A 19,527-nucleotide genomic window follows, 5' to 3' on the forward strand; every position below is an offset into this window, starting at 1 on the left:
TGGGGCAGAAAATCTGTTTTCCAACCAGCTCTTCACAGCCTGAGCTATTGCACTCCTTGTTGATGTTTCAGTGTCTGGGTAGCCAATGATATGGGAGGCGGGTACACAGGAATAGTTCAGGTGAACAAACCATTAAGTGAGTTTTAACCTGGTGACTACCAAGGGAAGTGGGATAAACACAGCCATGTACTAGGGAAGGACAAATACCTTGTCTTCTGTGCAGTAGAATCCAACGACTCAGTGCATCTCCATCCTGTATTGCTGGGAAAGACTCTTCTTAAAAGATCTGAAGAGTCAGTTAAGTCAGAATTGTTTAGGCCTAGGGGTCATGCCTGTTTGCTCATTGTCACTTGGAAAGGAGCTCTGTATCCAAACAGCTAGAGGAGAAAGCGGCAGGCCATTTAACCACTGCATGTTTTACAGGAAGTTCTCAATGATCTTATTGCTTGACTTTTTTCCAGTGCAAATGGAGCTTTTAAACCCAGCCACTCCAGCTGAAAACAAATAATTGTGGTTTCTGCTGTTGTGTTTAAAATCTGCATTAGAGCAGTTTCTGTGTTAAGGAACCTGAAGAACCTGGCTTTTAATTAAAACTTCCATTTACGGGGAGGAATTCAGGTTTTATTTGAAATCCCTGGATACACTGATCAGAATAAATTGTGCTACTGTTCCGTGCAACGTTCTGGGTCCATTCTATAGGGGCTTTTTAAACAGCGCTTTCTGATTTGTTGTATTCTTGGGGGACAAAATTTCTGGGGCATAAGGAAGGAGGAGAACCAGTGAGTCTTATTGCTGAAATATTTAACAAAGAGGTCCCTAGATTTGCCCTTTAAGTAACATTAAACATGGCATGTTGGAGAGGAGTTTTATTAAAAAAGAAAGAAGTGGATTTGGCAGGGCTTTCATGGTGTATATGGAAACCTTTTCTGTTTTACTGATTTTTGGAAGGGAAGGCTAAAATAAACAGACTGGTTTCATTGTCTACAAGCAAGTGGAACTGAAGAGTGTGAAGTGCGATCAGTCTGAGTTCAGTGCATTTTCGATTTATTCTATTTAATGAATTTTATGAGCTGGTTGCTGTGGCATCTGGGCACGTGACACAAATTAAAATCAAGCAACAGGTTTAAATTGCCTAGAGTAGACACGAAGGACACCCTCATTCTCTCTACAGAGCCATGCCAGCCCATCATAAGCCAACCACCACCATCCCCAGCAAAGGTCCATATAATCAGACTCATGCTTGATCAGAGAGATATGTCTTGCATTTTGCGTTCGTGTTGAGACTCCCCAACTGCAGTGGGCCTGGTGGCTGATGGGAGCTTATCTCGCAGCTGAGAACCCTCTGTCTCCAATCTCCCAGGAATTCATTTTAGGGGAGGATGAGCCAAAGCAGCTTAGCTTAGTGGTGCATAGACAGAGAGGTCACCTGTAACAAAGCCAGGACCCAAACTATAGCTAGGACCTTAGAGTTGGAAACAAATGCCTTGAATGTCCCCTAGCAGCAAAAGGGAAACCAGTGTAGTTCAACATGCTTATTAATTTGGTTTTAAATACACTCAACTAGAAATAAGGGACTTTTTAATAGCAAGGGTAAGTAACCATTAGAACAATTTACCTAGAGATGTGGTGGATTCTCCATCACCTGAAGTCTTTAAATCAAGGCTGGATAGCTTTGTAAAAGAGGTGGTGTAGCTCACCTGGAAATTATGGGTTTGATGCCGAAATTATTAGGTGGGGATTTTAGGCCTGTTATGCAGGAGGCCATATTAGATTATCACAATGGACACTTCTGGTCTGAAAAATCTGAGAATAAAAGAGCGCACCCTGGTATGAATTACTACAGTGCATAGCCCTGTCGAGCCTTACCCAACCTGAAAGGGAAACACATCCCTGGGCTCTCGTACCTAGGAAACTCGACATCCGGGCAGATCAAGTCAGCTGTTCCACATGCATCCTGGCCAATAAAACCTCAGTCCCCAGGTGTTCATCCCCAGGGATCTCACCAGGTTTGCAGAGGTATAGAGTTCTCCTTTCCTTCTGTACCAGCCTGAAATGTGATAAGCAAAGTGCCCTGTGCTCACTCATGGTATGTCTATACTATGAAATTAGGTTGAATTTATAGAAAGCGATTTTTTAGAAGGCAATTTTATACAGTCGATCGTGTGTGTCCCCACACTAATGCACTAAGCACATTGTATATCTAAGGGCGGAGTCTGCGGAGTGCGTCCACGCTACCGAGGCTAGCGTTGACTTTCGGAGCATTGCACTGTGGGTAGCTATCCCACAATTCCAGCAATCTCCACCGCCCATTAAAACTTTGGGTTAAGCTCACAATGCCTGATGGGGCAAAAACATTGTCGCAGGTAGTTTGGGGTACATGTCGTCAGTCGCCCCTCTCTCCGTGAAAGCAATGGCAGACAATCGTTTTGCGCCTTTTTTCTGTGCGGGCATCATACTGCTTTCAGCAGACGGTGCAGTTGGACTGCTAACCATTGTCATAGTCATCCACCGCTTCCGCTGCCACTCTGCTTTCCTGATGCTATGAATCCACCTCGCAGGTCCTCTATATGACCGTCATCATCCACTGCTTCTGCTGGCACTCTGCTCTCCTGGTGGTCTCGCAGGGCCGCTTCCACTGCAACTCTGCTCAGCTGCTCTTGTCTTGCCATACCACGGCAAGTGTGCAGCCCTCTCAGCTGTTGTCCTGGCAGCAGACTGCGCAGTAGGTCTGCAAAACTGGTCATCCAAACACTGTTTCCCCTGCAACCCTGCTCTCTTGCAGACGCTATACCACGCAAGCATGGAGCCTGCTCAGATCATTGTGGCGGTTATGATCATTATAAACACCTCACGCATTATCATGCAGTATATGCAGAACCAGAACCTGTAAAAGCAGGAGAGGAGGCAATGGCCGTGCAGTGACGAGAGTGATGAGGACATGGACACAGACTTCTCTCAAAGCACGAGCCCCGGCAATTTGGACTTCCTGGTGGCAATGGGGCAGGCTCATGCTGTGGAACGCTGATTCTGGGCCCGTGAAACAAGCACAGACTGGTGGGACTGCATAGTGTTGCAGGTCTGCGATGATTCCCAGTGGCTGCAAAACTTTTGGATGTGTAAGGGCACTTCATGGAACTTTGTGACTTGCTTTCCCCTGCCCTGAAGCTCAAGAATACCAAGATGAGAGCAGCCCTCACAGTTCACAAACAAGTGGCGATAGCCCTGTGGAAGCTTGCAACACCAGACAGCTACCGGTCAGTCGGGAATCAATTTGGAGTGGGCAAATCTACTGTGGGCACTGCTGTGATCCAAGTAGCCAACGCAATCACTGAGCTGCTGCTATCAAGGGTAGTGATTCTGGGAAACGTGCAGGTCATAGTGGATGGCTGTGCTGCAATGGGATTCCCTAACTGTGGTGAGGCGATAGACGGAACCCATATCCCTATCTTGGCACCGGACCACCAAGGCAGCCAGTACATAAACCGCAAGGGGCACTTTTCAATGATGCTGCAAGCACTGGTGGATCACAAGGGACTTTTCACCAACATCAACGAGGGATGGCCGGGAAAGGTACATGACGCTCGCATCTTCAGGAACTCTGGTCTGTCTGAACAACTGCAGCAAAGGACTTACTTTCCAGACCAGAAAATAACCATTGGGGATATTGAAATGCCTATAGTTATCCTTGGAGACCCAGCCTACCCCTGAATGCCATGGCTCATGAAGCCGTACAGAGGCAGCCTGGAGAGTAGTCAGGAGCAGTTCAACTATAGGCTGAGCAAGTGCAGAATGGTGGTAGAATGTGCATTTGGATGTTTAAAAAGCTCACTGGCTCAGTTCACTGACTCGGTTAGACATCAGCGCAACCAATATTTCCACTGTTATTACGGCTTGCTGGCGCTCCACAATATCTGTGAGAGTAAGGGGGAGACGTTTATGGCGGGGTGGGAGGTTAAGGCAAATCGCCTGGCTGCTGATTACACGCAGCCAGATACCAGGGTGGTTAGAAGAGCACAGCAGCGCGCGCTGTGCATCAGAGAAGCTTTGAAAACCAGTTTCATGGCTGACCAGGCTACGATGTGACAGTTCTGTTTGTTTCACCTTGATGAAAACCCACCCCCTTGGTTCACTCTACTTCCCTGTAAGCCAACAGCCCTCCCCTCTTCCCTTCGATCACCGCTTGCAGAGGCAATAAAGTCATCGTTTCAAATTCATGCATTCTTTATTAATTCGTCACACAAATAGGGGGATAACTGCCAAGGTAGCCCAGGAGGGGTGGGGGAGGAGGGAAGCACTGGGTGGGGTGGAGGACGAGGGGAGGAGGGAAGGACAAGGCCACACTGCACTTCAAAACTTATTGAATGCCAGCCTTCTGTTGCTTGGGCAGTTCTGTTGGTTGGATGCCCGGAGAGGCCCCCCCTCGCCCGCGTTCTTGGCGTCCGGATGAGGAGGCTATGGAACTTGGGGAGGAGGGTGGTCTGTGCCTTTCCTGCACCTCAACCATACGCCAGAGCATATCGGTTTGATCTTCCAGTAGCCTCAGCATTGCATCCTGCCTCCTCTCATCATGCTGCCGCCATCTCTCCTGTTGCTCCAGCCATCTATCCTCTCACGCGTCCCTCCTGTCCTCGCGGTCATTTTGTGCTTTCCTGTCCTCTGCCATTGTCTGCGTCCACGCATTCTGCTGGGCTCTTTCAGTTTGGGTGGACAGCATGAGCTCAGAGAACATTTCATCACGAGTGCGTTTTTTTCGCCTTCTTATCTGCGCTAGCCTCTGGGACGGAGATGCTAGTTGCAGCATTGAAACATTTGCAGCTGCGGGAGGAAAAAAAAGGGAGATTAAAATTGAAAAAGACACATTGGCCATTTAAAAGGAGGGGCTGATGTTTTCGGGTTAACGTGCAGCACAAACCCAACTAACACCCCCCCCCAATTCTCCGGGATGATCGCTTCACCCCTCCCCCCACCACGTGGCTAACAGCGGGGATGATTTCTTTTCAGCCACAGGCAAACAGCCCAGCAGGAACGGCCATCTCTGATGTCCCCTTAATAAAATTCCTCTATTTAAACCAGGTTATCATGAATGATATCACTCTCCTGAGGATAACACAGAGAGATAAAGAATGGATGATATTTGAATGCCAGCAAACACCGGGACCCACGCTGCCATGCTTTCTTATGCAATGATTCCAGACTACGTGCTACTGGCCTGCTGTGGTAAAGTATCCTATCATGGAGGACACAATAAGGCTGCCCTCCCCAGAAACCTTTTGCAACGGCTTTGGGAGTACCTCCAGGACAGCTTCATGGAGATGTCCCTGGAGAATTTCTGCCCCATCCCCAGACACGTGAACAAACTTTTCCAGTAGCTGTAGTGGCCGCGAATGCATCCCAAGTCTTCAGGGCAAATTAATCATTAAACATGCTTGCTTTTAAACCGTGTATTATATTTACAAAGGTACACTCACCAGAGCTGCCTTCAAGGTTCGGGAGCACGGGTTGGGAGGGTATTGGATCCAGGGTGATAAACAGTTCCTGGCTGTCAGGGAGAATGGTTTCTCCACTTGCCTGGTGTGCGCTATCTTCAACCTCCCCTTCCTCATCATCTTCCTTGTCCCCAAAATCCTCATCCCTGTTGCGTGAGACTCCCCCCTTGCAGGAGTCCACATACAGGGGAGGGGCAGTAGTAGAGGCACCCCCTAGAATTGCATGCAGCTCATCATAGAAGCGGCATGTCTGAGGCTCTGACCCCGGGCAGGCGTTGCCTCTTGGGTTTTTTGGTAGGCTTGCCTAAGCTCCTTAAGTTTCACACGGCATTGCTGCCGGTCCCTGTGATAGCCTCTGTCCTTCATGCCCTTGGAGATTTTTGCAAATATTTTGGCATTTCATCTTTTGGAACAGAGTTCTTATAGCACAGATTTGTCTCCCTGTCGAGTGATCAGATCCAGTACCTCCTGTTCGGTCCATGCTGGAGCTCTTTTACTATTCTGGGACTCCATGGTCACCTCTGCTGATGAGCTTGCCACACTGGCCAAACAGGAAATGAAATTCAAAAGTTTGCGGGCCTTTTCCTGTCTTCCTGGCCAGTGCATCTGAGTTGAGAGTGCTGTCCGGAGCGGTCACAATGGATCACTGTGGGATAGCTACCGGAGGCCAATACCATCGAATTTCATCCACATTAACCCAAATTAGACCCGGTGATGTCTATTTCAGCGCTAATCCCCTCGTCGGGGAGGAGTACAGAAATCAATTTTAAGAGCCCATTAAGTCAACAAAAATGGCTTTGTTATGTGGATGGGTGCAGGGTTAAATCGATCTAACGCTGCTAAATTCGACCTAAACTCGTAGTGTAGACCAGAGCTCAGTGTGGTCAAGCCCTTCAAGGTAAATATTAAGGGATGAAAACATTCAGCTCAACTAAATGTTTCTTCGTAAGAAGGTTGAGCATCTCCCAAGGCCTGGATTTCTGGATGGAAGCGTCCTCCAAGAAGAGATCCTTTGTCCCCTGTCAGAAAAGTGTATTGGACAAGCAGGGTAGCTGTAGCTGTGTCAGTCCCAGGATATTAGAGAGACAAAGTGAGCGAGGGAATATCTTGGACCAACTTCCGTTAGTGAGAGACAAGCTTTTGAGCCACACACCGCTCTTCTTTAGGCCAAGAGCTCTGCATGGCTCGAAAGCTTGTCTCTCTCTCCCTCACCAACAGAAGATGGTCCAATAAATGATATTCCCTCATTCACCCTGGTTCTCTATTAGACAAGGAGTCCGGCAGGACAGGATAGCGAGATGGGTGACTACAATCGAAGAGGTTACAGGCCGGTCCCTTGGAGGCCCATCCACTCCATAACTAAGCGTTCTAGGGTGGGTGTCCATGCCTCCACTGATGCAGCTTTCTGCCAGTGCATTCTCAGAGCTGCCATTTATTAACCCAGCAGACAAGTTGATAGGTTTGTTTTCCCTTCCCTATTTGACTCATTGGTGCTGCTGTTAAGAGCCTAGGAGTATGGACTGCTGGAGGTTCTCACTGCTGAAAAGGGAATTTCCATTACCTGTAGCTAGCTTTGGGTGCAGGTAGCTCTGACATACCATACACCTGTTCAGTTATTGGTAGGGTGCATCAGCGATGTTGTATGTTAATCGTTTTGGTTGATTTGCTAATCCTAGAGGAGTCATTCTCATGGTTCCTGGGTGTGCTGGCGCCACACAACTCTTGTCCTGGGAGAGGATTCGTCTGATTAGTCCATCTGTCACTCAGTCACCCTTGGAGGTGGGATGACGTGACCCTCTAGTGTGGACCACGAACTGCTATCGCAGAGTCCAATTGCAGAGTAGACAAAATTCCCTTTCTTCTGCCAGCGCCTGATCCTGCACTGCTTATACTTCCAGACTGGAGTTGCAGCTTGCACTAGCTGTGTGTGCATCAGGATCTGAAGAGAGATTTCAGATGATGATGTGAAGCCATTAACAGCCCTGGAACCAGTTAATGGTACTGGCTAGATTTCTATGGGAAGTGTTTACATTGCTTTGCCAGTGGACGGCTCCCCTGCTTTGAGCGGTTCCTGGTGTTTTGATTGTTGCATAGTTTTCTGTTGAATGAACATGTGCTCTGGAGTCTAAAATGCTTTTCTCTCTCTTCAGTGTGTCCAATTTTAATTTCTCTTTGTTAAGAGGATAAAATACCAGAGTGGGCCAAAATGCAAAGTGCCAACTCTCTGATGTTCTGCTGCACAGTAAATTTGCTGTGAACGGCACTTATTTCTGTTGGAGTCTAGTTCCTATGGTCGGAATAAATGAGCCCTTAAAAGCTGTTACACCTTGTTAAATTACCTTTCTTATCGTTTATTTATACAGCGCTCCACTGATGCAACAGCTGCTGCTGCTGCTCCGGGAAAGATAATTTCGGTAGGCACTGAGCATGTCAGGCCAGAATTCACATCCCAGAGCCAGTTGCCAGCCAGGGTTACCCCAGACCCTTTTGAAGGGAGGAGAAGTGAGAACGCCACCGACGCTACTGAGAGGTTCTGGGATTTGTGCTGAGGGCGGGGGACGAAAGGCCAAGACAGGTGCTAAGGCACACATCGTTCAGCTGGGAATAGGCTCATTTCCCCCATTTCTCTGCGCTGCCGCCGTTTCTCCTTCACAGACCATTAGCTAAAAGCAGGAAAAACCTGGTAAATCTATTTTCACTTTTTTAAAGCTTCAAGCAAGATTTCCGAAGAGGAGATGGTGGCGGCGTGTTTGACCCTTATGCCTCTGCCATAAAGATCTGAGATTGCTGACCTCCAAGAGGTTTTTGAACTAATAAATTATCGTAGACATTAAGGGCTAGAAGAGACGGTTTGGGTTGCTCAGTGTGACCTCTGTGCAATTCACAGGATCTTTGCCCGCATTATTCCCTCTCACAGCATTTGGCTGTCTGGAAGTCTCCCCTCCAAATACCACCCTCTGTTCAGCTTAACTTCTCATCTAATGTTTTAATTCTTGGCTCATTTCTTCCTGAAGAAGCTGCCTGGTATGAAATCTAGCCATACTCATGGTCGTGCAGCATCAGAAGCAGCTGACACCTTGAGAGCTTTATTGCAGCTGGTAGGGAGATTTGTAGTTTTCAACACAAGTCACTCTCAAAACGAGCCTGGGCCAGATTCCTGAAGGATGCGTGTTCCTTTGCCATTCTTACACCTTTTTCCTCAGGCTGCATTTCTCCATGTCTTCTGATGAGTTTGCCCTGGATCTTACCAGCATGTTCTAAACCCCACCTCCTCAGAGACCTAACCTGAAACGCTGTGGGGCCAGTAGAGCGGCTGGAGAACAGGGAGGGGGAGGAGGTGCGTGGATGGGGAGAATGAGTGGAGGGGGAAATAAGACAAGGGAGTACATTATTCATGTCAGGGTTGGCCCTGGCTGTGGGTTCTGGGCTTTGCTTGGCTTTCTCAGGGTGCTTGCTCTCCAGGCTGAGTCAGCAGAACCTTGTCCAGGAGCAGGAAAAGCCCTAAGGAGTCCTAGCCCTGTCCCCACCATGGGAAGGGATTTCTTTAATCATCCATCGGTTCCCACGTGCATGGAACTGGATGTGGCTGAGAATGCCTGGAAGCAGAGCAGAGTCGTGCAGCGTGGCTCAGGGGTTGCTAATGGGATACACGAGCCTAAGTCGCCCACTCAAACCCATCCCACCCCATTAGTCAGTCCTATCCATGGGATAATCAGCAGCCTCCGTGTGCTACATTGGGTAGGCAGGCTCTGGCTGGGCAGGCGTCCGCATCATGGAAACCATCACCTCCAGCAATAATTCATACCACTGCTGGCATCCTCAAGGAGAGGCCATTTAATGCAGTGCCCTGGAGTCACTGGCCTGGCCGGGGCTGCGGCATGGTAGTGGGGCAGTGGAGGGAGGTTAGCTGTGCTGCTGCTTGCGTTTTTACCAAGAGCTGGAAACCTGGCAACTTTCAACAGCACTAAATCCCCAAATACTGCTGTTTGCTGCCGGCATGGACTGGTGCCAGGCTGCTATTTTACTGTTAGGCTTTTCGCTCCTCCCTTGGCACCCATCCTGAAAGTGTTGATTGCACAGTGTGTTAGGGAACACCCAAAGTCCCGATCCACCAGGCTGATCCCAACTCTGCTAAGAGCTGATGGAGCCCAGCACTGTCCAAGTTCAGGCCTGTATCCCACAGCGTTAGAGCCCCTCTTTCATCCCGACGTAACTAAAGAGACTGGCCTAGGATGAGTACAGTTTACAAGAGTTTATTCAACTGGTTTCTGACTTTAGTTCTACCAAGTGAGTGCTGAACAGTTACAAGCTCCATCTGGTTCAGTTACAGCCATCTAACAAAACAAAACAAAAAGACAACTTGGAAAAAAATAAGAAAATCCACAACTTTTTCACGTCATTAAATATATTCATATATAATAACCATAATATATTAGTATGCATTGTAAAGAAACATTGCCCAAAACAGTATGTAATGGTCATAACTAAACAACATTTACAATTCAAGATATTAACAGAGATAAAAAAACACAGGTTTTTCTGCCAGGTCTGTGTAACAGGCGAAAAGGTGGGTGGGTGTGTGCGGGAGGAGGGGGGAAGGGACACAGAATGAAACAAACAAAACAACTTTTGTTTAATGCTACTGTCGAGTGATGATTGTTTTGGCATTTCAGCTGCTTTCCAGAATCGCTTGGTTGGCACAGCAGCCCTTTTACCCTGTTACAAATTCCATGTTATACGTCCTCAGGGGACCTCAGGATCTATTTACTTATTTTTGTGTTATTCAAGTTACCATAATGTTCCACCGTTGTGTGTGACCCTTAATGATAACTGCCAGTACAGAACTCTCCAAAAGCCCTTCGCCCTCTCCCTGGGCCCCTGGGTTTTTCTCTCGTTACCCTGGATGATTATTTTGGTTCTTTCCCCTGTAAGACTCAGATGAGGGTTTTTTTCACATCAGTGGAATGTTCTGACAAGGGGGAGCGTGACATTTAATTCACATCAGCCACTGGGCTAACAGGGCCGAACTAATCAAGCGGATCGGTGGCTGCTTTTAGGTGATGGGTATAAATTCCTTGCTGGCTGGGATATGGGGTTGCCTTATTGGCTACCTCCAAATGAAGAGCTGTAGGATTCTTCTGAGGAGCAGCCAACCCCATGGAAGTTGTTACCCAAAGACTATAATCCTGGTTCTACTAAAGTCCAGGGGGGTTGTTCTTAAAGAGAAGCCAGCAACCTATAGGAAGTACATACTTCATAAGACACCCCCTGAAAGGTAGATTGTTTTGCTTCACTTTACCTAGTGGTAACAGAGATTGTATACATTATACATGCTCAGTATTCTGTATGAACGTATTACACACAGCTAAAGAGGGATACTTGTTAGCTGTGGGCAGAGCCAAACAAGCCCCTCAGACTTGTTGGTAAGCGCAAAAGTAAAAAAACAAAACCAAAAAAGATAGTATTTCTTACTAGACTTGCACGGCAGGGGTGGTGGTTTGTTTAGAAAATCTACATTATTACACTTCTGGTTAATAAAATTTCTGAGCGCTAGTTTGCTTTACATCTCATACTAACTATACAAACTTCTTGGTTTTCTTTTTATTTATTTTCTTTTTACTGTCTGGAGTACCCATAGCCTGTTGCATCTTTTCAGCGTATAAATATCCTCTGTTGGAGGCATGAACATTTGCTGTGTGTTCTTCCGGGGGTTCTTCCAAAAACATTAAAGGCAGTAATCTGAGGGTTGGGGCTTTCCTTTTTAAAGTTTAATTTTTTGTTTTGAATGCCATCCTAGGTGCCGGGCTCCAGGTTAATAATGCTAGCTCCACAAACCCAAGGGTGGAAATGTCTGCTATTCTCCAGCTAGCCATTGCTGTGAATGCAGCAAGTCCGCTTGGAAGGCAAAGCTGCGGCCCCGAGGGACCTTGCTGCAGTTCAATGCGCATTTGCTCAGACTGGGGCAGATGCCTGTGCTTTGATGTTATACTAAACGCAAACTTGGGGCCTGGGGTTCTAAAAGGCACCAAAGGGTGCCCACCTACCACTGAAACTAGGAGTTGGGCTCCTCACTCCAGCCACAGGCTACTTTGGAAATCTCAGTCAGAAAACATCTGTAGCCAGTTGAATGAGCTTTAGGATTATCAACAGAGCATCCTCGTAGCGTTACACAGTGGCCTGCCTAGAATAGCAGGGAATTTTTTTTGTAAACATTCCTTAGCTGGAGATAAGGTTTTACCGCATATAGTGGCAGGGTGATGGGACTCAACTGGGGGTGCTGTACCTAGGAATGCCCCGCACCACAAGGGCGTACAGAACAGCCGGGTGCCATGAAGCACAGATAGATCTCCAAGCCAATGCAGTCTCTCAAGGACTGTACTTTGGCCCAGTCCAATTTGATCAGTTTGGTCAAAATGTTATGCTCTCAAGTACATATTTAGGCACCTGAGGGTGAGATTTTCAAAAGCATGCAAGTGACTTAGGAGCACAAGTCCCATTGACTTCAAAATCATTTGCCTTTAACACCAGTTGCCCTTCTTCTTTCTGTCCCACGGTCAGTAAAAAGGGATGCGGGACAAATACTTGGTTTTGCTGAACGCTCATTGCCGAGGAGCATTCTGCATATTTTCTCTCCTAATGACTAATTTGCTTTAGTTAGTTAAGCCTTGTAATTCACATCAAGGGTCAGATAAGCTCACAGGAACTGGTTTCCCTATCCCAGCCATGAATTTCAACTCCCCAAGCCCACTCTGCATTTCAGTGGGCACTTCTCCATTTTATACTTATTTACATCGCTGCCTTGCTTTAGAGCAGTTTATGTCATTATATAAATATTGTCAATTACTATAAATTGGCCAAACTGCTGGAAAATATCATAAAATGGATGTTTCCAAGTTTCCTAACAGAAAAGTATCAGGGAGGTTTTGATTTTTGTAGTATGGGCATCGTAGACATTTGAGTCTGAATTGTGCATCCAAGTTGCGCCCATTTTTTGTTGTTGTTTTACAAGCAGTTGCTTGTACAAGTTGTGTGTGAGTGCAAATCTCCTTCTCCCCTTATGAGTCTAATGTGGAAGCTAAGAAAAATCTGCACCGTGGCTTTAACAAAGCAGAAGTGCCACAAGCTCCATGGAGGAGTTAAGCCCCTCAAACGCGAGTCTCAGCTGATCTGCCCCAACCTCTCCACCTAGCAGTGTGTTATAATGGTGAGGTGCCGAATATGAGCAATGCCTACAGGAAGCCAAGGGAGTTGAATTCAGCCTCTACCTAGAAGAATTGACCTATGTGGACTACAGAGGTTGTCTCATTTATATTGGCAGATAATTGTCCTGTTTTGGGAAAGTTTTGTTTCTACAGTGGCTAAATGGGTAGAGCCTTTTTGCATATAGTCACTCTGGCTAGTGTTTCTCCTGGTGCAGGTCTATGCATCATTTACATCAACTGGGGCTGAAGTAATACACAGGTCTTTATGCTTGCCCCTCAGCACGGGTGAATCTGCGTTTGAAGCATTGCATTATTACCAGCTGCTGTAGCACAAATCCTCAAAAGACACACATTCAACCTGATGCTGAACAAAAATCTCCACCTCTCGTCGTCACTGGCATGAGAAATGAGATGACAGGTGGCCAGCTATCTCAGGGACACATGGGGACTCTCAGGGGCAGGAAGTAACGTGACTGTGTGGGCTTCCCAACAGTTTGCTCAGTGGGGCCTTCATCTTCTGAGTAACATTTAAAGGCTGGGACGGGGCGGGAGGGTTGGGGAAGGTGCACGGGATTGTGAAGGGCTAGTTGGGTATGGAAGTGAAGCTACTGCCAGCAAAGACTTTGGAAAGAAGCCTCCAAGCAAAGCATGGGCACCAACCTCCCTTAGGTGCTTCTGCAAATCTTACCCTCCTGTCTCCTCCACTCTCTGGATTTAACACAGTGATGACTGGCCATTGACAAATGGGACCTGGATTATTAAACGCTAGACTGAGGATTGTCAGCTGGGAGGTGGATCCATGTGTACCAAGATGTGGTTCAGTGCATATCTTGTGCTAACCAGCTGGCATCTAAACAGCATGCAGCTCTCCTTTGAAAACCTGGATTTGAATCCAACAGGAATAGCAGGGCCATGCTTTCAAAGTTAGGTGCATGTGTAACCCACCGACTATTGTGTCTTCTTCTAGTGGCTGCTCCACATACAGTGTAAGAGGCCTGCTGTTGTGTGGGTGCAAGCAGGTACTAATAAACAAGCATCATCACACACGCTCAACTTTGAAAATCTAGCCCTGTCTCTTAGATACTGTACAGCAGGCAATTGATTATTAGAACTATATTTTACTGAAGACCATTCAAGTAACCAGTGTTAATTGATCCTCAAATATGTCCTCAGTGATCGATTTCTAATTAGTTCCCCTACAATAATTGTCTCGTTTAACCTAAGATGAGAAAATGTGATTCCGGGGTAGGGAAGTTAATTTCCAGCATTGCCGTTGGTTAGTTTCTTGGCTTTGGAACTAGCAGGCGTTAGCAATTTTAAGGCAGTTTGGCGTCTGTGATCTCTTCGACACAAAGGGGCGAAATAAGCGAGGGGACCATGGGAACTGGTAACTGAACAAGCCTGGGTGCTGTGGCGACCGAGGCAGTGCAGGCCCCGATCCAGCCTCGTGGCACGATGGTTTCTTTTTGTGAGTATGTGTGATTTTTTTTTTTTTCTGTACTATCAGGTGCAAACTTGGCAGTCCCACAGAAGTGATTCCCCTACATCCCATCCCCGCCCCCCCCCCGACACACACAAACTGCAAAGTGAGTTCCTTCACAAAATCCCTAAACCCAATCCCTATCTGCTCCAGGTTCTACACAAAGCAGCATGCACAGTCTCTCTTTCTCTCGCACTCTGCTGCTATCTCTTCCTTTAGGCTTTCTTACACTTCCCCTTCTTCTCCCGTTGCTGGAACTTCCTGAGCCTCCGAGCCCATGTGTCCCTCCACTGTATCACCAAGCTGCTCTTGTCCGCTACGATCCCATTCTGGTCCGGCGAGTCTTCGTCATTGCCCAGCAGCAAGTACTTCTTCATGGGCTTGATTTTCGGGCACTTGCATGCTATGTCCTTGGAGCGGATCCACAGGATCTGGTCTCCACGCCGTATCCGGTTGGTCCCTTGTTTGTACACAGAGATGATGTTGACGGTGAATTTCCACCAGTCCCCAGCTTTGTCGGCCTTCAGGATGTGGATCTGCACAGCTAGAAAAAGACAAGAAAAGTAAGCAAGTTGAGGCTTATTTTTAACTCCAGCTAATAAAGCACTTGGGACAAGGACCCTTCACCTCTGGTGACCAGCCTCTGTAGGGAGGAGCCAAAAGTCCAATAGCTTTGTGGTGACCACATGTGAAATGAGTTATTGTCTGAAGCCAAATCCCCCTAAGCCAAAGTCCATGTTGCAAAAGCCACCCCAACAGTCTCTGCTAATTAATTGCTGTGCAGGCCATCTGAACAATGATGCCAACCATTGCCTGGGCCATAAAGAATGCGCTCTGGTCATACCCCTTAGGCGTGGTCCCAGCAAGTCAGGGATGAGGCTTGTTAGTGAGATGCTTGGAGAGAAGTTTTGCCCTGCTGCTCATGAGGTACCTATTCTGGGCCTAAACACAGGGCATCAGGCTCCAGGGCCATCTGTTCAGGAGACTTTCTGAGCACAAACATCTGAAACACTAGACTTACCGCTTTCCCCCAAAGCACTTGTTTTGGAGCAGTGAGGATTGCTGCACATACAGCATGTCTGAAGCTGAACTGTAAAAGCAAGGAAAGGAAAAGTGCATCCCCTCTCATCTGCTCAGGCACCCATCTTACCATCACCACAGCTACTGTACACCACAGAGTATGCACTAGTGCCTTAACACCATCCCTTGGTTCCTTCTGCCCCAGACTGGTCTCTTCCAGAATCCATGACTGGTAGGTGTGAATGTCTGGGGCAGTGGTACAGAGGGTGGTGGGACCTGGCAGAAAGGTCTGAGCTTTGGGGGGTCAGTGGAGGTTTCAGCCAGATGGGATAGGCTCACTCCTAGCTGAGAGCGGCAATTAAAGGGACCTGGTTCAAGGTAGTCATTTGATTCATGGCAGGGAGAGGGGCCACAGGGAGACCCCACCAGCAGGTCAAGGTGGAGGCAGATATCTGCAGCCCAGGTGCAGAGCTGCCAGTATCCTAGCAGGGAGTGTCCTACAGAGTCAGGGAGCGTTTGGCCTGGGTATCAGGAAATGGTTCCTGGGATAGGGTGTCGGCCTTGGAAGAGTCTCCCAAGAGAAGGGATGGAAATGGGTGCCAGTGCCTGTGACTACAAACGGGGCTGCGGGGAACACTCCTGCCCTGTAGGGTCACGGACTGGCTGATCTGACAGGCCTTCATCCCTCCTCTCTAAGTGGAAGGAAGAAAGCTAGAAATACGGTGGCTTCTGAATACTGCCCATGGGAGCCCTGGTTCCAACTAGTGCCCAAGTGCTGGGCACTGTGTATAACACTCAGATACACCACAGATGCACCCAGGGGACTGGACTTCCATTCAGCCCCTCAGTGCCTTCAGTTTGCCGTGTCTTAGCTATGGAAGGACCTTAATAGATGTGGTCCATGGACACTAACAATGGAACAAGCCAGAGCCCTCTCTGCCTGATGGCTCTGTGACCACCTCGCTGCTTGGTTTCCATGGGTGCTGATCTCTCCCAATAAGGCATTGGTTTGTTTACCAAGGGGAGTACAAGTAGGAGCAAGTGTAACCGTTTCGGACCATGGAGAGATGGCTCCTTAGCTGATATAAATCCACACAGTTCAAACGGCTTCAGTGGAGCTACACTTGATTTACGCTAGCTCAGCACCTGGCCTGGTAGAATTATTTGCAGGCCCCTGTTGGAATTTGGTGAAGCCCTGGCCTCCAAGGTAGAAGCCTGTGTGGGCCTAGGATGTGCTCTTCTTTGGACCATCCTGCCTTCAGACAGCTCAGGGTAGAGTTCTCTGCTGTGATTCCCTCCATACCTGCCCTTCTCCATTATTCAAAGCACTGCTGCTGGAGTGAGGGGCAGGGATAAGGGCCAGGGATGCCAAAGATGCACATGGACAAAGTTCAGAGTTATTTGTGGTTCTTGTGGCGAGAGAGACCTGTCAGACTTTTCTCTCAGATGTTTCTGGGCATCCTGAACTTTGCACTCCAGGCTCTATTTTCCAAACCCGGCTATGATGGTAACCGTTGCCATGTTTGCCTCACCAAGGGATTTGACACTCATTATGAACTTTAAAACAATAAATAAAATAAAAAGTAAATTGGGTTCATGTTTGACTGAAGTCATGAAGGTAACCATGGTGACAAAATGCACCCCTTCTGCTTAAGAGAGAGAAGTGGGGGAAATAAACCATCCAGAACCCTTATTTTCCTTGGACAGAGCTGGCCAGGACTGTGCAATGAATTTCATTGCAAGATATTCTCAACATTAACTCAGCAAAACGGCTGCTCGTTAGCCTGCTTCTAGGGCTCATTGCCTTCTCCCTGGGTGCAGGACAGCTGGGGTGGTAACACGCAGCAGAGAACAAACACAATTCTCACACCCCGCCCTGCCCAGCACAGCTAGGTCTAGAATCCTCTCTACTATTTGAGCATCTTGAGGTGGCATTAATGTGCTTATCCTTCTTGTATACCTGCCACTAAGCGGTGATGTGATCTCTCACACCCAAAACCAATACTTGGCAATGCGAGTTAGGCATGTAGATGAAGGAATGGCCATACTCCTAAAATGGGAGTAGCAAAGGTACTTAGGCGCCTAATTCCCATTGAATCCATGGGAGTTAGGTGCCTAAATATCTCCCCTAGATTGTGACATTGCAAGTCACTACTTTTAAGATGCTATTCCTTGTACAGGCCACTCCTGGGACATGGGGAGATTGTCGTGTTGGATGATACGCTACGTGAATCTACATCAAATCTGCTATTCAGTACAATACCTTAGCTGCTCTGATGAGGTATGTGGGCCTATTCTGCACAAATCACCAGCATTTATGGAACATACAGTGGGCCCGATGCTCACAGGACAAGCTTGGATGCCCGAATGCACCTCAACACCATGACTTTGCAGCCAGGGCTGCTGGGTTGGGCATGAGAACGGCCCTTGAAAATGGAAGGCCCGTTACGTGGCCGTGAGTGAGTGAGAAGTGGCATTTCTGTGGCTGGAGAATTTGGGCTTGGGAGTTATCTTGACTGTCATTCATTGTTTGTTTAGGCTTTTGAGGAATATTTTGCCTTTGCCTTGCAGATGGTTGAGATTAGCGCAAGAGAATGTAAAATGAATGGCTAGTTTGATAGTGGCCTGCAGCTCTGCATTATCTGGACTAGTGGCTCAGTGTCCTAAGACATCAGTGTCTTTCCAGACCTAAATCTGAACTGCATCACAAGTCACGTGAGTATGGTGACCTCCATGTGCATTCATCTAGCCATGTCACCTAACCAAGAGGCACACGGACACAAGGGATAGTCTCTGGTTAGAAGAGGCTCTGCACTGGATTAGCAAAGGAGCACAGCTGGTCAGGAATGTCAAGGAGCTGATGAAGCTGGAGGAGGCCTGGTTGTGGCATGATGGAGGGGGTGGAGGGTGCTGCCACTCAAGACAGAGATGTGGCCACAGCACTGTGGGGGGATGCAAGGGAGTGATGTGACCATATCTTTTGGGAATTAACTGCAACAGAAGCTGGGCTGGCCCAAGGAAATCAGAGTGGGCCAGCAAAGGGCAGCTTGGGTGACAGCTGGGACAGCTGCCCAATCTCCTGGCACAACTGGCCCGTTTTCCGGGAGAGAGTCGCAGCCCAGGCTGAGGTTCTGGTAACACAGCACTTGCAAGCAGCCCTTTCTTCCCAAGACTTGATTTCCCCATTGGGAGGCTGTTACAGGATGCGTTCAGCAGCTGAGTTAAATGTCCGGCATCTCCTGTGAACTCAGCCCATTCCCTTTCTGAAGGAAACAGGATCTAGGATATCTCCCACAGAGATCTCTCTTCGCAGGAGAGAGGACACACCTGGGGTTATATTGACCAGCTGCGCAGAGACCAGGTGGCTGGAAGACAGTTTAGACTAGGACAGCCTCCCCATTATTAACACAGGACTTCAGCCAGTATTAACAGTACAACATCCTCATCACCCCTCCCTCCCAGCCAGTTTGTTCCAGCTGTTTGGACAACGTGCTTTTGGAAATAGCTCTATGTTCAGAGCTGGATCCCAGCCCTTGCGACTGCTCAGAGTCAGCAGTATGCAGGGGAATTGGTTTGACCCATTCTTTCATGGGCCCATGCTGCACTGAGCCCAGGCAGCTGGGCAGCACGATCTGATAAGTGTCTCCCCTCTCCAGCTGCATCCTGGCACCACTGAGCACACAAGACACTGTCATTGTGTTCACATCACTTTCTGCATGGGAGAGAAGTACCTAGAATGGAGGTGAACAAGCCCTAAATCCCAGGCTGATCCCATGGTTTCAGCTTCCCTTCTCTGTGCCCCTGGCCTGTTGCATTCGATCTGAGGCAGCGTCTCAGGTGCCATTCAACTGAATTAGAAACTGAATAAGTGGATCCAGCCCTTCCAGAGCAGAACACTAACTCCGCTGCCCAGAACAGCAGAACATGCGTAGATGTTACCAGCTGACTCCACACAAGTCTCATCATACCGCACCCGCCCAGTCTAACCCTCCATCTTCACAACCCTGCTACTGGTGACAATGGCTGCCCAAGGTGTGCACAGTGTGGGATGGGAGGGAAATAGAGCCATGTAAACCTCCACCAAGCTGCAGAAATTTAAGCTCCCTCCGTTTATAACCTGGGGACTACAGGAGGGGATAGTGCATCTGAGCTCAGCCTAGCTGCTGCAACTCCAAGAGGAACTGGTCCAGAGGAGTTGTAACCACCTTCCTTTTTTTATGAGACAGGAAAAGAAAAGGTCTCTTACTATTGGGGGGCGGGATCTGTAAAGGGAGTTGAGTAGCAGCTATTGTGCTGTCTCGCAGAACAAACCGCTCCTCCCTTATGATGCTCACTTATG

General features: G+C 48.1%; 1 protein-coding gene across 3 annotated transcripts in view; it reads right to left on the minus strand.

Annotated features, from left to right (window-relative positions):
* Positions 1 to 9,723: 9,723 nt before the first annotated feature.
* Positions 9,724 to 19,527, minus strand: part of NTN1 (netrin 1) — a 234,338-nt gene continuing 224,534 nt past the window's right edge. For all 3 annotated transcript variants that reach the window (XM_038372635.2, XM_043496335.1, XM_038372634.2), the window contains one exon: positions 9,724 to 14,712. In XM_038372635.2, coding sequence (XP_038228563.1) covers positions 14,384 to 14,712 — 329 coding nt within the window. In that variant the 3' untranslated portion in view covers positions 9,724 to 14,383. The remainder of the gene's footprint in view (positions 14,713 to 19,527) is intronic.

This window comes from Dermochelys coriacea, chromosome 14 (genome assembly GCF_009764565.3).
Source record: "Dermochelys coriacea isolate rDerCor1 chromosome 14, rDerCor1.pri.v4, whole genome shotgun sequence".
Lineage (NCBI taxonomy): Eukaryota > Metazoa > Chordata > Testudines > Dermochelyidae > Dermochelys > Dermochelys coriacea.